The sequence below is a fragment of the Chionomys nivalis genome, chromosome 11, assembly GCF_950005125.1.
Source record: "Chionomys nivalis chromosome 11, mChiNiv1.1, whole genome shotgun sequence".
In the NCBI taxonomy this organism is placed as follows: domain Eukaryota; kingdom Metazoa; phylum Chordata; class Mammalia; order Rodentia; family Cricetidae; genus Chionomys; species Chionomys nivalis.
This window is the reverse complement of record NC_080096.1, coordinates 32,413,896-32,434,384: the sequence shown is the minus strand read 5'-3', so window position 1 is coordinate 32,434,384 and position 20,489 is coordinate 32,413,896. Positions and strand designations below refer to the sequence as shown.

Sequence of the window (20,489 nt, the reverse complement as noted above, 5' to 3'; positions counted from 1 at the left end):
GGAAGAAGGCAAATCTAGCTCTGCTAGGAGTCAGGCTCTCACCCTAGCTTGTGCCTTCTTCCCATGATCCTTCACCTTCCTCAGAGACTCATCTGTTTTCCCCATAGCTAGACCCTAGGACATGTTAGCCCTGGGCCAGGGCCTTGTTTGGAATGGGAGTCTCTAGTTAGAGACGGATCACTGAAGATCCATGTGTCTCATGGAGCAGAGTCCAGGGAACAAATCAGACAACCAACGGCTGGAGAGCTCTCTCTAGTAGATCATACAGCCCTTCTCACGTTCCTCCATTCTGTACCGCCCATCCTGACCCTGTTCTTTACCAGGCTGCCTCTTCTTTCTCACCCATCACACCCTGCAGTGAGGCATCAGCCTGCCGGGACTCCACGAACTACTCTCAGCCAGGAGTCCGAGACTTCTGCTCTCTGAGCCTGAACCACTATTCAGATCTCATCTTCACTGGGCTTGGTGGCGCACGCCTTTAATCCTAGCACTTGGGAGGCAGAGGCAGGCAGATCTTTATGAATTTGAGACCAGCCTGGTCTACAAAGCGAGTTCCAGGATAGCCAGGGCTACACAGAGAAACCCAGTCTCAAAAAACAAAACAAAAACAGAACCAGATCTCATCTTCTTGACCTTTGGATGACCGCTCTCCTTTAAACTCTGGTGCAGTAAGAACTTTATACTATAATGGAGAAGAAGTGGTTGGCTCCATCAGATTCTGGTTCTGCTATGTAAGACCCTGTGACCTGCCACAAATGGCTGTCTTCCTTTGGGCTCTTGTTTCCTTGCCTCTGAAATACGATGGCAATCCCTACTCGGCTGAGTTGTTGGGTAGATGTAACATATATAAAGGTCTATAGATGAGCAGTTTGGTACTGCCACGGAAGAAGGCATCTTTGTAATAAAATAAGGGCCTGGTGCGTCCAGACAGAACCCTGTGGCTAGCCTCCAAGGGCATAGCACTGAAACATTCACACAGGGAGGAATGCGTGAGAATCTGCACCGCAGAACTGTTTGCCACTGCAAAATGCTAGAGGCAGCTGGAATAGCCACCGAAGGAAAATTACATGTGAAACACGGACTACTATGCAGCGGTAAAACAACAACAACAACGACAACAACAACAACAAAACACACACAAGAAACCAATGATGTATAGCTATATGTACCATACAGATAAAGCTAAAATACATGCAAAATATCATTCTAAAGAATGTACACATATACACACATATATGATACATGAAAATCACAAACACACAGATCCATACAACTTTTTTTTTTTTTTTTTGAGACAAGGTCTAAAGTCCTGGCTGGCCTAAAACTCAAGGAGATCAACCTGCCTCCCCGCACCCCCATCCTAGTACTGGGATTTAGGGTATTCATCACCAGGCCCCATAAAGAAAAAACTGATTTATGTTTAACAGATACGTAAATATGTAGTAAAAATAAAAATCCAGGCAAAGAAACACTAAACATCAATATCGAAACAGGGATAGTGGCGCTGGGGAGGGGCAGGGGGCGGGAGAGCAACCGGAAGCTCTCTCTAACTTCGGCTTTATTTCTTTTCTTTTTCTACATATAGGTGTTTTGTCTTCATGCATGTCTGTACACCCCCTGTGTGTCTGTTCCCCATGGAGGCCAGAATAGGGCATGGGAAGCCGTGGGACTGGAGTTACAGACAACTGTGAGCTGCCATGTGGGTGCTGGGAATTGAACCCGGGTCCTCTGGAAGAGCAGCCAGTGCTCTTAACCACTGAGCCATCTCTCCAGCACCACCATGCTTTGTTTTATAAAATAGGAAGAAAGCGCATGCTGCCTATTATATTATTTTACTTATTTTATTAATTTTGAGACAGGGTCTCATGAATCCAGCTGCAACCTTGATTTGTAGCTGAAAGTGACCTTGAATTTGTGAGCCTGCTGTTGCACTAGGACTGCAAGCATAGTTTTATGTGGTCCTGGGGTCAAACTTATGCACGCCAGGCAAACACTTAGCTGATATTCAGCTGGACCACTAGGCCTTCATTATATTACTCTAACATTTCTTTGTACGTCTGAGACATTCCATGTAGCGAGGACTCCAAAATAAAAAAAAAAAACAACATAAAACTTTTTGTCTTTTGGTTTTATTTGGTTTTGCTGTTCTGGAGAATTGAACCTAAGCCTTGCTTATGCTATGTAAGCACTCTACTGCTGAGTTACACTGGGGTCCCCCACATAACTCTTTAAAAAGGGGGTAAACTGGGCATGGTGGCACACATACTTTTCATCCCAGTACACAGGAGGCAGAGGCAGGTGGATTTCTGTAAGTTCTCGGCCAGCCAAGGCTACATGGTGAGACTGTGTCTCAAACACATGTGCACACACACAACTTCGGCGACAGCAAGAGGTCACATGAATGACTGGAAAGCAATCTTTCCATCCCACAGAGGAGGGACTGGGCATGGGCAGGTTCTCCACAAGCTCCTTGGGAGTGGGCTGAGGAGCAAATCTTCAATGAGGTTCTACACTAAGTGCCTCCAGATGAACCTTAAAGTGGGGGCACCTCTCATTCTCTTCTTGTCTCACCTCCAAATTTACCTCCAAAGAAGAGCTAACCACTATTAGTTGGTCAAGGACAAGGACAAAGACGGGGCTTTGCTTTCTGTGATGGGACCTTTTACAGAAGGGCACAGCGGAAGAGCCGCTCTCTTCTCGTTGGCTGGGGTTCTAGCGGCTTTCGCTAGCCTTTGGAGCTACACAGTCAGTCCTGAGTGAGGATTCAAGAGGAAGGAGTCATCTGCCTGAATACAAGTACCGAGGAAGGGGGTTTTCACACAGCTTAAACTAACCCATTGGATGTGCCTATTGGAGGCTTGAGGTCAGAGCCTCAGTTCAACAGCATTTTTGTTGGCTTTTCTTTTCTTTCCAGGCAGTACTGGGCTAGCAGAGAAAGGGTTACATCTCCTGGTCAACGGTAGTACCCTTTAACAGCCCTTTTCATAACTGACCATAAGCTTATATCACTGCATGGTTTCTCTCTAGCGACAGGGAGACCAAAGCACAATCACAGTCAGAGGGAATTCACACCCTACCTGATCCTCCCACTAAGCCATGGAACAGTCAGGCACTCAACAAAGAAACAGAGCTGTGTGGAGGGGGTCCCTAAGGTGAAGGGAGACTGAACAGAGAGAGAAAGGTTAGCCTGGGATAGAGAGAGGCTAAGTCAGCGGGAAAGACACTGGGCGGGGATTACAGGAGCCTGGTGGGGGTTATGATAGTGCCGTCTGTCTGTCATTTCCAGGAACCTTCCATGTAGCCACAGCACTATGACAATGTCTCTAGCGTATCTCTTCTGCAGTCTCATGGCACCAGATCTGGTCTTGCTCTAAGGCACCTGCTCCTTCACTGGACTAGAGCGAGACCAAAGGGACTGTGTGCATCACTGTAGCAGACCCAGCTCTGGCCAGTGCAGAACAATCTCCAGCAGGGAACTGTTTTGGTTTTCCGAGACAGAGTCTCGTTATGTAGTCCTGGCTTGGAACTCAATCTGTAGACCAGGCTAGCCTTGAACTCAGAGACTGGCCTGCCTCTGCTTCTGTGATTGAAGGTATGCACGGCACCACAGTCTCAGTCTCTCTATCTCTATCTCTGTCTCTGTTTCTGTCTCTCTCTCTCTCTCTCTCTCTCTCACACACACACACACACACACATGCTTATTTATATGTGTACACTCACTTGCAAATGGGTACCATGGAGTCAGAGAACAATTTATCATGATTGGTTCTCCCTTCTACCATGTGGATCCCAGACATTGGACTTACTGGGCAGTCAACGCCTTCACCCACTGAGCCATCTCAGCAGCCCCAGGGCAGAACTTCTAAAGATACAGCCCTGTCTTGAAGAATAGGGGAATGGCATGGGAAAATCAAGTGTTTAATGTTTAAGGGTTCCCAACATACCTTGACCTTTGATTCCAAAAGGTGGCACGAACTCCCGGATGCGAGCCCACTTGCGAAAGGAGTCATCCAGGAACATGGGTGCTGGCTTGGAGAACCTGGAATACAGCAAAAAAAAAAAAAAAAAAAAAAAAAAAAAAGCGATAGGCTACAGTGCTGGTTGACTCTCAGGACACAGCCTTGGTGATGGGAAGCCACCCTCCACATTCTGGTACGCCCGCCCGCCCTCCCTCCCCAGCCTTTTAACTGGGTAGTTGCTGATTTTATTGAGTAGAGCTTGAGTCTGAGAGAGCAGGCCTGGTTAGTCTTTATTTGGCTGTCGGAGCGGCTGGACAAGCTCTGCTCAGCGAGGATTAATGGCTGAGCGCTGGAAGCTCTCTGGAAGGTTATCCAGGCATCCATCTCCACTCGCTGCCCGCTCTGTTCCTCCGATCTGGGAACATGGGGATAAGACGGTGCCAGCGGAGCACGAAAGTATCCAAAGATCCAGCCGGTTCGGGGAGACAGAATGCTGGAGAGGATTCTGGGAGTCAGACCACCCAGGGCGAGGAGGAAGGCAAATTCACAGTATCATAGTGAAGTGGGAAAAGCGTGGAAGAGAGAATTCTGCTAGAAAAGAGAAAGAAACGGCAGAGTTCCTGTGATTCGGGTGCAGGGCTGAGAGGAGAGGTCAGACCAGCTAGAATTGGGGTGTACTTGTGGGCAGACCCCAAGTTCGAATGGAGGTGTGGAAGCGACTAGTAAGAGTTTAAGGGGGTCACTTGCACCCACAGGAAAGATGGAAGGAAAGGAGAAAGACAGAGGGGAGGGGAGAGAGGAAAAGGAGAAGGGAAGGAGAAGAGATGCTGAGTTGGGAGGAAGGAATGGCAAAATATTCCTCTTCTTGGGCAGGGCAGGCTGGAGGGTTGGGGATGGATGTACAGGTCACCAGAACTGTAAGGGGAAGGCAGCGGACATAGGAGGAATCGAGCTCTTTGGAAAGGCCTAGAGGACACTTCACGTGGAAGCGAGTGCCCTGGGTTGAGACCCTGTGCAGGCTGGCAGTCTTGGAGGCGGCCAGCACACTGCGCTGGGAATCCCGCTGTGGGCCCTCCTGAGCAAGCCCCAGTGACTTTGCACCTTTGCCTCTGACTCAACCCCAGTTAGCTCAGTGCATGGTGGGAGGCTGTAGGAAAGCACCCCACCCCCGGAACTCCTCTCCCCACTATCGCCCGGAAGCCAGACCATTCCCCCCTCACATACCTTAAGCATCCATTTCTCAGCCCCATCATCACTAACTCCATCCCCCATCATCCCAGGAGGACTAAGCTTAACAATCCCTCAGAGGCCTAATGTCAGAGACACCGGCATGAACTTGAGAGGGATGGGAGACAGTCCTGCTCCCTCGCCACGGTTATAAAGATGGCCACACTCACGGCCACGACAGTCTGAGGCTAACACTCTCCTTCAGACTTGTGGGTTCCAGTAGTAGAGTCAGCACACTTTCCTTTGTTCAATTTCTCACGTATAAAATTCAAATAAATTGATAGCACATTTGAGGCTTTACTGGAGAGGAGCACTGTGGCCAAGGTCTATGAGAAACAGCAACGGGAACAAGGTCTCTGGACACACATGCATGGAGAACTGCCCTCTCTGTCTTACGACAGGCCTTACGGAAGGTTTGTAGTGTTCCAGTCAAGCTCGGATGGGATTTTATCTACTTCCCAGCATGTACGGGATGTTATATGCTAATAAAATCTCAGATCTGGTCTAGTGACCTTCATGTATTTCCCCCTTTCTCTTCCTTTTCCCTTTTGTACCCCAGATCATTAGAAGGTTCTTATAAGTTCTACTCTTAAGAACACCAATTTGGGGGGCTGAAGAGAAGGCTTAGTGGTTAAGAGCTTGTTGCTTTTCCAGAGGACCCAAGTTCAGTTTCCAGCACCCAAACCAGGTGGCTCACAATCATCTATAACCCCAGCTCCAGGGCATCTCATACCCTCTCCTGGCCATCACTGGCACCCCACATGCATGACATACATACATACAAATAACAACTTTTAAAGAAAAACATAGGTTCCCACTTGTGTAGCCCTGACTGGCCTTGATTTTTAGAGACCCTCTGCCTCCCAAGTGCTGGGATTAAGGCGTGCACCACCACATCTAACAAGACCCTAGCTTAGTTTTTTAAAAAAAACATTGTTTACTTTTGCATTTCGTTTTGCCTATGAATGCTGTAGATTAGTAATGAAGGAGCTTTGTGTGTGGGGGTGTGTATACAAACACATGCATACATCTGTGGGGTCAGAGGTTGACCTGGGTGTCCTCCTCCATAGCTCTCCACTCATGAACCTGGAGATACCGGCTGGGCAGTGAGCCCCGGGGATCTACCCATCCGCCTTCCCAGTTCAGGGATGACAAACAGGCACAGTGGGATGACAGTCACAATGGGAGGACAGTCACAGTGGGAGGACAGTCACAGTGAGAGGACAGATACAATGTGATGACAGGGACAATGGGATACAGTCACAATGGGAGGACAGTCACAATGGGATGACAGTCACAAATGGGAGGACAGTCACAATGGGATGATAGGCACAAAGGGATACAGTCAGGATGGGAGGACAGTCATAATGTTTCAGCTTTTTTATGTGTGTGCAGGGGACACAAAGTCAGGTACTCAGACTTACACAAGTACTTTACCAACTGACCCATCTCCTCAGCCTCTCATTCTCTCAGAATGGCTTTTCTGTGGGACCTGTACTATGTGCTAATTTTGGGAAACACGTAGGCAAGCACACATGCACCCTAATCCTGCACCACAGACACAGTTACCCCCTTTGGCACATATCAAAACTGATGCCCCCTTGCACATATGATTTTGTAGACTGTTATCTCCTCATTCACAGGGACCAGGTCCAACAACAAAACCTGGAAGCTGTTGATCATGTGACCCATTTCAGTCCCTATAAGTGAAATGGAAAAGAAGGCTCAAGTGAAAAGGTGACCAAGAAAAGCAGGAGTTGCCAAATTAATAAAGAGTCAAAAAAAAGTTCACAGGTCAGACTGTGGAAAATGCATTAAATGGGCCAGATAAGGCCTCATAAAAACCGTCCCTTTGGAGCACGTGACCTACTCCTTCCTATTTTATGATGCTTCCAAACACTTGACTCTCCGCCTCATTCTTTTATTGGGCCTCCGTGTTTTAGAAGCTCGCTCTGTAGCCTCTTTTTATATCACTTCAAAGAAAGAGCCAGCTTCCTCTAGTGTTTCTGCTGCTGGGTGGCTGCAGCCCTCTACAAACAAGGCTGCTCTCCTTACAGTGTATACTCTTAAAACTTTCCCCTTGCTATGCTGTGTGTGCAAACCTTGACTTGGCAGTTATCAACCATCTCCTTTTATTCTGTTTTAGTCTGAAAACCCCCAGAAACGATGCCATTTCATCATAAAATAGTCTACCTTAATTTGCTTCCCACATATATAAGTTGGTTGAGACAGTGCATTATATAGCCTTCACTGGTCTTGAATTCTTTTTTAAAAAAATACTTAGTTAGTTATGAATCTTATGTATATGGATATTTTGTCTGCACACCAGAAGAGGGCATCCTGATATCACTGGACCACAGTTATAGATGGTTGTGAGCCACCGTGTGGGTACTAGGAGTTGAACCCAGGACCTCTAGAAGTTAGCTGCTGCTCCTAACTTGAATTCTTGATTCTTTATCCTCCATTTCCCAAATGCATCAGTACCCTTACTATACCAGCATTAATTAAAAGAATTATTTGCTGGGTGTGGTGATGCATGTATCCCAGCACTCAGGAGGCAGAGTAGGTGGATCTCTGTGAGTAGGAAGCTAGCCTGGTCTACAGAGTGAGCTCCAAGACAGCCAAAGATACACAGAGAAACCCTGACTCGAAAAAACAAACAAACAAAAAGAAAAAAATGTTTACTTTTTTGAGACAGGGTTTCTCTGTGTAACAGTTCTAGCTGTCCTGAAACTCACTCTGAGATCAAGCTGGCCTTGAACTCACGGATCTGCCTGCCTCTGCCTCCTGAGGGCTGGGGTTCCAGGTGAGCATCTACATGCCTGTTGCTGCTAGTTCAATAGTTGGTTTGTTCAGACTGGGATGGAAGCACAGTCCACACTCTGTGCTGATCTCTTGATCTCTTAAATCCATAGTTTGCCCCTTTCTCCCCACCTCCACTTCTATTTGTGGTGAAGGAGAATGTGTTGTTTGTCCTATAGACATTTATTTTCTTTATAGGACATACAATATGTCCTACAGACATATTCTTTTCCTGACTGCATCCTGATATTGTTAGGCATGTTTCGTTGTCATCTGCGATTAGAGCTGGAGGCTTCATCATGCAGGTTCTGTCCTCTAGGACGGGGACCCCTGGGACACACAGATGCTCCCTGGGACACACAGATGCTCCCTGGGACACACAGATGCTCCCGGTGGCGTTGAGAGCTGGCCCAGCTTTGCAAACAGTGACTTTGGCAGTCTGGGTCAGTGTCTAGACCTGCTCCTTCTTTCGATTCTGGGACGTAGAGCTTTTCATTAACATCTCTCAACACTCATCAACTCTTTGGTCATCCCCAGGAACGGGACATACAGGAAAGGTGAAGAAAACGCCTGATTTTCCCCTTCATTTACCAATTTTCAGGGCAATGAGATGGCCCTTTAGTGCTTTTCAGAGCTGGTGAATGAGATTATTTCCCTCTTTAAATTATTTTTATTATATTTTATAATGCCAATTCACTGTAATTATTACTCTCTTGGATGTTCAGAACCAGACGTTTTTGGCCCCTAGAGCCTTTTTCTGGTTTGGTTCCTGAACTGTTGGGTACACCTTTTCCCGAGTGGCTGAGTGTGCTCTGAAAAAGACCTGGCTCTCTCATGTGAAAAGATGCCCCAGATTTATTCAGTCCATTTCTGGGCCCCACCTGGACTCTGTCACTTGCCCAGTGCTAGAAATGATTCAGAGAGACCCCACTGCAGTGCCAGGATGCTCCTGTGTGATGGAGGAAGGTCATTGGCTAATAAAGAAACTGCCTTGGCCCATCTGATAGGGCAGAATTTAGATAGGTGGAGTAAACAGAATAGAATGCTGGGAGGAAGAGGAAGTGAGCTCAGACTCGACAGCTCTGCTCTCTGGAGCAGACGCCATGCTCTCCTCTCCAGAGCAGACGATGAAGCTCTGACCCAGGATGGACGTAGGGTAGAATCTTCCTGGTAAGCACATCTTGGGGTGCTACATACATGAACAGAAATGGGCCAAGCAGTGTTTAAAAGAATACAGTTTGTGTGTCGTTATTTTGGGGCATAAGCTAGCCAGGCAACCATGAGCCGGGCTGTGGGAAGAGGCCCGCAGCCCCTACTACAAATGGCGCCCACGTGGATAACTGAATCTACAGAAAGCTTGAGAAAGCTTGGGAAAGAATAGAGTAAAGCATGTTTTCTTGGTAGCAACAATTTCTCGGGTCTGCTCTGCCTGCTAGAGGCAAGCAAGCGCTCTCATCTAAGAGAGGCTTCCTGACTCAGCTTTAGCTGCAAAATCCTGCAGCTCATTAAGAGGTTCTGCCACGAAACACTTAAATGGTATTGATAGAAGCTGACTGCATGCTTGTTTGTTTTCAGCCGTAGCAGGAAAAAAGTTGTGCTGTTTTAAAGTGCTGGCGTTCTGGTCTGTCCTGCCAGGGCAAACTCTGACTGTTTGAGGCAGGAGGGCTGATTACAGAGAGAGGACTTGAATGTTGTCTGTGGATATAGTATTGCAGCTTGTTTGCTGGCGAGGACCTTGAAACGCCAGAGTTGTGGTGATAAACATGGCTACAGCCGGTACCTCCGCCATGAGGCTGGAAAGCTAAGGAATGGGCTAGATCTAGCCGGCAAAGCCACGGCTTTAATCCTAGCCATATTGCTCAGTAATTTAAAGGCTCATGTGGTCAGAAAAAGAGAGAGATACAGTAAAGAGAGATTCAAAGACAAAGAAAACTTTAAATGATTTACAGTGTGTTTAAAAATATATACAGCTGAAAATTAAAGTTCTTAAAAGTAAAATAAGGAAGAAAGAGAGTAGTTGGGTGTGGTAGTACACACCTTTAATCCCAACACTTGGGAGGCAAGAGGGAAATTTACCTCTGTGACTTCAAGGTGTGGTAGCACACGCCTTTAATCCCAATGCCTGGAAGGCAGAGACAGAAGGATCTCTGAGAGTTCAAGGACAGTCTGGTCTACAGAGTTATTCCAGGACAAATATATACAGAGAATATAAAACAAAAGTAAAGTAAACAAAATAGAGTTAAAATAAAGCTGCACAAAGATGGAAAATACACAGAGAATCTTGATACTGTATGCTATTATGCTCTCTTTGAATTGTTTGAATGCTGAGGAAGGAGGAACAGATGCTAAAAGATATTTGTTTATAAATGATGCTGAACTAATCCAAGATAGATATTTTCAAAATACCTTGACTTTAAAATTTGAATCTAAGGACATGATGCTTTGGAAAGGAGTTTCTTCTTTTGTTTTCACAGAGGATGAGACCCTGTCGATTTTTTCTATTCCAATATGGTATGATAGACCACGCCCTCCTGAAAGGTTGCTGTGAACACCCTTAAAAAATTGCTTCGCTCAACTGCCAACTGAGATGAACCTAGCAGACAGGTTATCCCATAAAAGACCCGAATAACAGCGCCCCCATTCAGCAGGAAGCAGTTTGGAGAGAAAAAAGCTACGCCCATGTTCCCATATATTGTTTATTAATGTTCTTTTTACATTTAAAGGGGAAGATGATATAGATGTGAATAATTTGCATTGATATGAATCTTGGTTTACTGGTATTAATTAAGGTCAATTTTATTATATGTTTATGTATTTCTGACCTTGATTAAGGTATTGTGATTGTGTAGTTCATTTAAAAATGTAATGTATATAGGTTGTTAATGGATAATTATCAATAACAGTCAAGTTTGTAGTCATGTTAGATTTTCTAGATGTGCATGCATATATTTCAGATAGGCATTCATCATATCTTTCAAAGGCTAGAGAATATGGTATTTTAAATGTTTTAATAACTTAAGGTTTTTCATGACAATGAGAAATGTCTGCTCCTGGCAGCACCAATCTACTTCAAGAAGAAAGAAGATGGGCATCGAAGAGGCACCTTATGGAGTTTGATAGCCATTTGGGCAAGAAATTGCTCTTGCCTGGACTGTTGCATAAACTGGACACAGAGAACCCACAGAGAGAGGACTATTGAACTTGCCTAAAGGTGAGATGATCTTTCGGGGTTCCTGATTCATGAAGGAGTCTGCGAGACATTCTGCAGGACACAGCAGATAGTGACTGAACTGACTTTGAAATTTCCTGCTTCATGGAAATGTTTGCTGGAAACTATGGGCCTTTAGGCCGAAGATGGATGCCCCAACGGTACAGAGAAACTTTGGGTGACTGTCAAGGCAGCGAGATGTCTCTGTCATTTCTAGAGTTTAGAAGTTGCTTATTTCTTGTTTGCTTAGGTAATATTATATCCTTCTGGAGTCTTTGGTAGAGTTGAAGAATAGATAGTTATAGTTTTCTTTAGTTATGATAAAGATAAAATAGATGTAAATATTGTAACTGTAATTCTTACTTGATAACTGTTTTGCTATATGTAATTTTGCTATGTTAGAGCCTTTCCTTTTTGTTTAAACAGAAAAAGGGGAAATGATGGAGGAAGGTCATTGGCTAATAAAGAAACTGCCTTGGCCCATCTGATAGGGCAGAATTTAGATAGGTGGAGTAAACAGAATAGAATGCTGGGAGGAAGAGGAAGTGAGCTCAGACTCGACAGCTCTGCTCTCTGGAGCAGACGCCATGCTCTCCTCTCCAGAGCAGACGTGATGAAGCTCTGACCCAGGATGGACGTAGGGTAGAATCTTCCTGGTAAGCACATCTTGGGGTGCTACATACATGAACAGAAATGGGCCAAGCAGTGTTTAAAAGAATACAGTTTGTGTGTCGTTATTTTGGGGCATAAGCTAGCCAGGCAACCATGAGCCGGGCTGTGGGAAGAGGCCCGCAGCCCCTACTACACCTGTGCCCGCAGGCTGCCCACTATCCCCAGGCCTTTTTAGGTGGACCAAACTAGGAAACAGATTTTTGAACAACAACAACAAAAATAACTTGTACCTATATTCTCAATTCAAATTTAGGATTACAAGAAAATGTGCTTCCCTTCTACTTCAATGATTTTACTTACATACAACTCACAGAACCCAAAATTCATTTTTATTGACCTCATTTGATTTTATTCTGTGCTTCTCTTATTAATTTCCTTTTGATATGGGATCTCAATATGTAGTTCAGGCATGGAATGCACTATATATACATACACACACTATATATACATACATATATACACAAACACATACATACACATACACACATATACATACACATGCTTTTTTGAGACAGGGTTTCACTATACAGCTTTGAACCTACTATGTAGTCCTGGAACTCACTCTGTAGACCAGATTGGCCTCAAGCTCACAGAGATCCTCCTGCCTCTGCCTCCTGAGTGCTGGGATTAAAGGCGTATGTCGCCACTGCCTGGCCTGGCTTTTTTTTTTATTAAAAAAAGTATTTTTAGTTTTAATTACATGTATGCTTGTGTGTCTCTGTGTGGGTATATGCATGTGAGTGCAGGAAGCCAGAGTGCTGGATCCCCTGGATCTGGAATTACAGGTGACTGTGAGCCACTCAATGTGGGAGCTGGATTCTGAACTCAGGTCTTCTGTAAGAGTGATGCGTGTTCTTAACCGATGAGCCATCTCTCCAGCCCATGCCCTTTGCTGTTAAGTCAGCTCCTTTCTAGGAACATCAACACCCTGAGTTGCTTTAATCTAACACACACACACACACACACACACACACACACACACACACACACAAAACAGAACAATACCAGCATCATTACTCATACTAAATTAAAAATAAATTAGATTACATTCATTTAATTATTGCATATGTTTCAGAGGACAACTTGTGGAAGTTGACTCTCTCCTTCCACCATGTGGGTCCTGGGGATTGAGCTCAGGTCTGCAGTTGGCCGCAAGCACATTCACCTACTGAGCCGCTTCTTGGGCCCTACTCACTCTAAAACTCGCTCTAACCCTAGAAACTTCAGCTTTCCTTGCGATGCTCCTTGCCTTAGGGAAAGCTGTATCTAGCATGGCAAGCGCAGAAAATGGCTTTGCTTTGCCACTTGAAATAATTACTAGGAGCTGAATTCCTGAGTTGGGTTTTGTTCTCCTTTTGTTTTATAGGGATTCCATTCCCCCATTTCAGTTGACTTTTTATCTTTTGATATCATAAAACTTTATATAGTTCCCAAATTAAATTCATAAAACAAAACATTTAGAGAAGCCAGTTTTCCCCTGTGCCCGTTTCTGATCATCACTTCTGTTCCCTCAGGGTTGTTTCCTCCTTCCTCCTCCTCCTCCTCCTCATTCTTCTTTTCCTTCTCCATCTTCCTCCCCTTCCCTTCTTCTTCCTTCAAACTTGCAAGCCTCTTGCTCAGCTTCTTAAATAAGGTAACACAGTATACACATTTGGACTATTGATTTTTTTGTTTGTTTGCTTTTTGTTTGTTGAGAAAGGAAGGGTTTCTCTGTGTAGCCTTGGCTGTCCTGGAACTCTCAGATATTTTCCTGACTCTGCCTCCAGAGTGCTGGAATTAAAGGTGCCAACCCTGACGTTTTTTTTGTTTTTTTTGTTTTTTTTTTTAAATAAATAGTATATCCCGGTATCATCCTATAACATATGCTGGACAATACTCCTTGAAGTTACATACCACGTATAATGCAGTCAGTCTCTTTGTTTCTGGTGTTTTATGAAACACATTCCGACAACAGTGGCTATCAATAGCTTCATACTTTTTTTTTTCCTTTTCTTTTCTTTGAGACTTCATCTTACTGTATCCAGGCTAGTTTGTGACTCTCCTGTTTCTGACTCCTGGGCGCTGAGATTACAGGGGTTTGCCAGCACACCTGGCCCCATGTCTTTTCTGTTTGCCAATAAAGGGATCCCAGGAGTGTGTCTGCTGAATCAAAAGCAAATTGTGTCTGTGTCCTGCTGCTCCAAATTGCCAAACTGTCCTCCACAGAGACTGCGACATTTTGTGATACCCACTGGCAATATATAAAGTTTCACTCCCCAAACTGTTGTACCGAAAGAGGACATTGTTAAAACTTCAGTTTTGCCACTCCGATACAAAGAAACGGTATCTCACTGTCATTGTATTTATTATCTACTTTGGGGTTTTTACAATTTTACTACTTTATGTGTCCCAGTGTTTGCTTGCATGTATGTTTATGCACCACATGCATGCTTGATGAGGCCAGAGATGGTGTTGGATCCCCTGGGAATGCAGTTACAGATGGTTGTGAGCTGCCATGTGGGTGCTGGGAAGAACCTGGGTCCTCTGGAAGAACAGCCAGTGCTCTTAACCACTGAGCAATCTTTCTAGTCCCCAATTCATTTATTTATTGATTTTATTTTAGACATCAAATTTTGCTATGTAGTTTATGGGACTCATTATATAGCCCAGTCTGGCCATGTACTCATAGGAGTCTTCCTGCCTCATGAATGGGGGATTACAGAAACATGCCACCACACCTGGCCCCTCATTGCCATTTTAGCCTTACTTTCTCCCTCCCTTTCAATTAAAATATTAATTTATGTATTAATGTATTTATTGATTATTCTGCATGCACCCATGCATCATGTGCATTTGTGTGGAATCCAAGAAACAGCTGTGATGTGTGTTCTCTGCTTCCACCTTCATATGGGTTCTGAGGATGGAACTCAGGTTGCCAGGTTTGCTGATGAGGACATTCACCAATGAACCATGACTTCTTCTTCCTCCTCCTCCTTTTTTTTGAGACAGAGTTTCTCTGTGTTACAGCTTTGGCTATCATGAAACTCGCTTTGTAGACCAGGCTGGCCTTGAACTCATGGAGATCTGCCTACCTCTGCCTCCCAAGTGCTGGAATTAAAGGTGTGCGCCACCACTGCTCAGCTAGGCATGACTTTTAAATTTAGCCTCTAGGGTGCTGGGATTATAGTTCTAAACCACCCTGCCCAGTTGCATGTTGTTATGAATGAGCTGGCTCATGATTTCATATGTGAAAAGGTCATTTGTGGTTTTCTGTGAACTTTGTTTAAACCTCTTGGTGTTTCTACAGGCATTAGTCTTTTCCTTTTTTTAAGTCATGAAGCTTTTTACATATTAAATATATAAACCCTCTGAGATAAAATTACATTTCCTCCAGTTCATTTGTTTACTTGGCTTGTGGCATTTTCCTTGCTTTCTTTTCTCCCTTTTTATTTGCTAGTTGTTTTTTTTTTTGTTTTGTTTTTTTTTTTTTTTTTTTTTTTTAAAGACATGCAGTCAAGAGTCTGTCGATGATGGAGAAAGGTCATTGGTTAATAAAGAAACTTCCTTGGCCCATTTGATAGGCCAACCCTTAGGTGGGTGGAGTAGACAGAATAGAATGCTGGGAAGAAAGGAAGTGAGCTCAGACTCCATAGCTCTGCTTTCTGAGGCAGATGCGATGAACCTCTGACCCAAGATGGACGTAGGCTAGAATCTCCCTGGTAAGTCACCACCTTGTGGTGCTACACACATTAATAGAAATGGGCCAAGCAGTGTTTATATGAATACAGTTTGTGTGTCGTTATTTCAGGTAAAGCTAGCCGGTGGCTGGGAGCCGATCGGCAGGAATGCAGCCCGCAGCTCCTTCTACATGTCAACCCTTTTATTGCTTCTGGATTTTTTTTTAAAAAAACATTTATTTATTTATTTATTTACTTACTTATTTATTTATTTATTTATCTATCTATCTATTATGTATACACTGTTCTGCCTGCAAAATAGAAGATGGCACCAGATCTCATTACAGATGGGTGTGAGCCATCATGTAGTTGCTGGGAACTGAACTCAGGGCCTCTAGAAGAGTAGTTAGTGCTCTTAACCTTGGAGCCATCACTCCAGTTCTGCTTCTGGATTTTGGGTCTTAGAACTGTCTTCCTCATTTCTAGTGATAGGGAAACCTCTCTATGACTCTTTTTACACTTTGTTATTCCTTTTCACATTTAAAAGTGATCCATCTTGGTTGGTGTAAAGATTGGATCCAGTCTATCCATTTCCAAGTCTCTCAACAGATTCTGTCTTTTTCAGGATTGTGCTGTGGCTCTTCATTCTTTCTTAGGTGCTGCATATGTATGTGTCCGTGTGTATGTCCATGTATGTGTGCACATGCTCATTCTGGTTTCCTCTTTCTGTACCACTGACTTTAGCTGTACAGATTCAAGGACAGTACACAGTGATCCCTCAATTCAACCTGTGCTAGCTCAGTCTCCAGTCTTCTTTCCTTAGCCTTGCACGGGCTCTCCTGGTTAGAGTATCGGAATGGGAACAGGATGTGGGACACTTTACATTGTTGTGTTCTCCCGTAGAACTTCCAGAAGAGAAGGTGGATGCTGGAAGTTACAGTAATCACAGCTAACACTCTAATGTTCGTATCATCACCACTAACAACAACAATACCACCATCACCACCACTACCACCACCACCACCACCACCACCACCACCACCACCACCACCACCACCAACAACAACAACACCAGCACCAACAGTACCACTAACCATCATCACCAATAATACTACCACCACCAATACCACCACCACCACCAGAAATGCCACCACCAGCATCACCACCTAAATCTGCTTTTACTAGGCTTTCAATAAATCACCTAAAATCTGCTACATTCAGCATCTGCATCACCTTGCATGGGAATCCAATCTTTGCTGGTTTTTAGAAACATCAATGTCCTAAATGCTTCAAGAGAACTTATTTCATTCTAGTCATCCTTGCTTCTACTCCATAGCTCTACTCCACAGCTCTACTCCACAGTTCGACTCCATAGCTCGACTCCACACCTCTACTCCACACCTCTACTCCATACCTCTACTCCACGCCAGCCTGAGTTTTTCAGCCACAGCCTGGAATTTCCAACGCTCTCTGCACACACGTTCCTACCTTTCCATTTTCTCTTCTCTCTTGTGTTGTCACCCCTGGACCCCTTGGTTTCCAGACACATTTCTAGTCTATTCTCTCCCTGGCCAGAGCCCACAACCTTCAGGGCCTTTCTTGTTCAGGACCACATGCCCCTCCCTCTGCTTCCTTTGTCTTTTTGTCCCATTCATGAGGCAAAACCTAACCAGAGATTAATTTAATCTCAAACCTTTTATCTTTTATTATGTTATGGGACCAGCAAGGAATTTCAGCCAGAACTTTCCCCCTTCATCCAGAACACCCGGATGAACACACACGTACACACATGAACACAGAGACACACGAACACATACACATGTATACCCAGATGTGTACACACACATTAACACATCTATACACAGATGAATACACACACACATAAACATTTGGATAAGTGTCTACACACAGATGAGCACATATACACAATGGGCAGACGCCACCACCAATTCATAGACTTGCACCACAACTTTGCTAGCAGCTTTTCCAAACATGTTCCACAAACTCTGACCTTCCCAGCTTCCGTGGGCAGAACATCTCTCATTTCAGGGAAAACACCCAAGAGCATCAAATGGGAACTTCATTAGGTCTTGCTCCCCAGACCCTGCCAGTCCCTTTACCTATCTGTAAACCTGGCTTCCTTATCCAGCCCCTCATTTCAACAGAGGGGCTGGTGCTGACTTCATGCTGTGGATTCTCTTCCTGTCCTACAGTTCTTTCTCATGGGAACAAAATAAATCAACTTTTCTATTTTAAATGATTTCTAAAAAAAATGTTTTAAAATTATATTTGTGGGCTGGAGAGATGGCTCAGTGGTTAAGAGCACTGGCTGCTCTTGCAGAGGACCCAGGTTCGGTTCCCAGCATCCACGTGGCAGCTCCTGACCATCTGTAACTGCAGTCCCAGGGGATTTGATGCTCTTTTCTGACCTCAGGGGCACCAGGCATGCATATGGCACACAGATACACATGCAAACAACACCCATACATAGAAAAATATATTTAAAAACAAAATTTTCTTGTATTTATGTATTTTGTATGTGGACGTGTGTGTGTGTGGTCAGAGAACAGCTTGTGGGAGCCAGTTCTCCCCTTCTACCTTGTGGGTCCTGGAGATCGAACTCACATCACTGGATTTGACAGCAATCACCTTTACCCCCTCTGTCATCTCGAGGCCCCCCCAAACTTTCTGAGGATGTTACCCCCTTTAGCCACAGACATCCTATCCCTAGAACTTTCAGAAAGAGCAGAGGAAATTCTGTCCCCCTTCATCCCGTCTGTACCCGAGTCCCCTGAGGCCACTGCCCTCCTGGTTACGCTGTATCCGTGGCTCCCTGGCCATACTGGTCCTCACACGTCATCTCTCTGCTTTTAACACATGGCCCCCCTCTGGTTTCCAAACCTTGCTTCTCTGTTTAATTGGAAATCTGGTATTTCCTCTAGGAAACCTTCCTGCCCCACCAGGTGGGCCTGTCCTCTTCTCGCTGGGCACCTGTGAGGTGGCACAGAGCCTGGGAGGCCTTGGAAGCTAAGCCAGGGGACACAAACAGGAAATGTGGGGGTGGTTGATAATGAAGGCTGTGTGTATATGTGCTGACAACTCTGAAGGTGGCCTGTGGGAGCATCTCACAGAACCCTAAGAACAGTACCCCAGTAGGGGACCCAGCCAATGGTAGCTTTTCAGGTGACAGATGACGGAGGAATGGCTGGTCAGAGTATTAGGAGTGTGGGGTGCCTGGCCAGTTTGCCCTGGCCTAGTGGGTAACAGGGCAGGATGACGCAAGAGCTAACAGGCCCCAGCCCGCAGGCCCTGTCAGAGCCCCATCTGGAGGCAGCCTCGGGATCGGGTTCCAGAAGGGTGTGTGAGTGCGTGAGAAGGGGAAGGCGGAAGTTGCAGAGACCTGCCTGTTCTTTTTCCTTAGATCCAAAAGCTCAGTGCTTTGAGGGCACTGGGGCCCTAGAAGGGCACTAACTGAAGGTTAGTTCTGACCCAAGTGCCTCTAGAAGTCAGGAGCCAGGAGGATTCCCTGCTGTTGGGCTTATACACCAAGATAGCACCATGGTGAGGCATCAAGATCAGCCTGACAGCCGAGAAAGAGAACACGGGACCTTCCTAAGGGATCTTCTGGCTCAGCCGTGTGCCAGGGTGTGGAGGGTACAATGAAGGGAGGAGACATATTAAAAATATGTTTATTCAGTGTGTGTGTGTTCACACACCAGTATCACAGCCCACTTGTGAGAGCAGAGAACAATCTATAGGAGTCCATTCTCTCCTCCCACCATAATCCTGGGATTAGAACTCAGGGAACCAGGACTGGAGGCAAGCACCTTTGCCTGCTGAGCTACATCACCAGCCCAATCAGAAATACTTTCTAAGACTGAGATCGTCCACCCCGTGCCTAGAGGCTAACGAGGAACTTGGCTGGGTGATATTATCATGAATGATGGGTTATGTGTGGGCACTGGCAAACCCCGTGTACATCTTCCTTCTTGCCACTCCCCGCCCCCTTGTATCCTCATAGCGAAGCTGTCTTTGTATGTGAGCTTGCTGGATTAGAACACCAATCCATGCCAGCTCTGTGTGTGTCTGCTGGGTGGCCAGCCTTTTAGCCGCTTCTTCCATACATAAGATGTAAAACGTAGAAAACACAAGAAGGCAGAGCCTTGCACGGAGGGCCTGGACCAGACATCGCAGCTACAGGTGTCTCCCCAACCCTAGCCTGAAAATGAGTCTCATCCGGTAGGGGAAAAGCCAGAACCCACAGAACCGCTGTCTGAGGACCCACAGTGAGAAGGATGGGTACATGAAACAGAAGAATCTAATTGCTGCAACTCTGCCATAAAGATGTACCCAGGGATATGTCTAAGCAAGGAAGATAAATGCTTTCTAAATGCCTTGTCGGCCTTATGCCTTGCTGCCTTCTCCCATGAGAAAACAAGAGTCTAAGAAGAAAGGATGCTAATTCCTTCGACTAGGCAAGCATATACCCTTGAAAGGCAAGCTCAGAGGTAAAGAGACAGACAGCGCGTGCCAACCCCCAAGTACGATTCCACACGAAGCTCCTTTCTCCGCAGCTTATTCAGGACTAGCTGGAGAGGCAGAATGCGTCTTTGCCTAGCGACTGCTTGCCCGCTTGCTCTTGGCTGTGAGCCTCGTGCTAACTGAGAGCACAAAGGTAAGTTAGTCTGGGTCCTGCTTTCAGAAGCTAATGGGAGAGAAAAGGAAACAATCATAGGAACTACGTCTCCAGAGCGGCAGTTTGGACACAAAGGTTATAGACCACACTGGGCACACGGGAGAGATTTCTTGAAAGGAGATGATGACTAAACTGGGTTGGGCTTTGAGTGACAAGTCATCAGGAACCTGGCAAAGAATGCTGGGGAGGGCACTGGAGCAGCAGAGTGGCAGAGACAAAGCCCCCGAGGGAGGGAAACCATAGCAACCACCCCTTCAAGGTGAGGCTGG

General features: G+C 45.4%; 1 protein-coding gene across 3 annotated transcripts in view; it reads right to left on the bottom strand.

Moving 5' to 3' along the window:
* St3gal3 (ST3 beta-galactoside alpha-2,3-sialyltransferase 3) overlaps positions 1–20,489 on the bottom strand; it is a 220,504-nt gene that overhangs the window by 26,346 nt on the left and 173,669 nt on the right. For all 3 annotated transcript variants that reach the window (XM_057784235.1, XM_057784238.1, XM_057784236.1), the window contains one exon: positions 3,945–4,039. In XM_057784235.1, the coding sequence (XP_057640218.1) occupies positions 3,945–4,039 (95 nt within the window). The remainder of the gene's footprint in view (positions 1–3,944; positions 4,040–20,489) is intronic.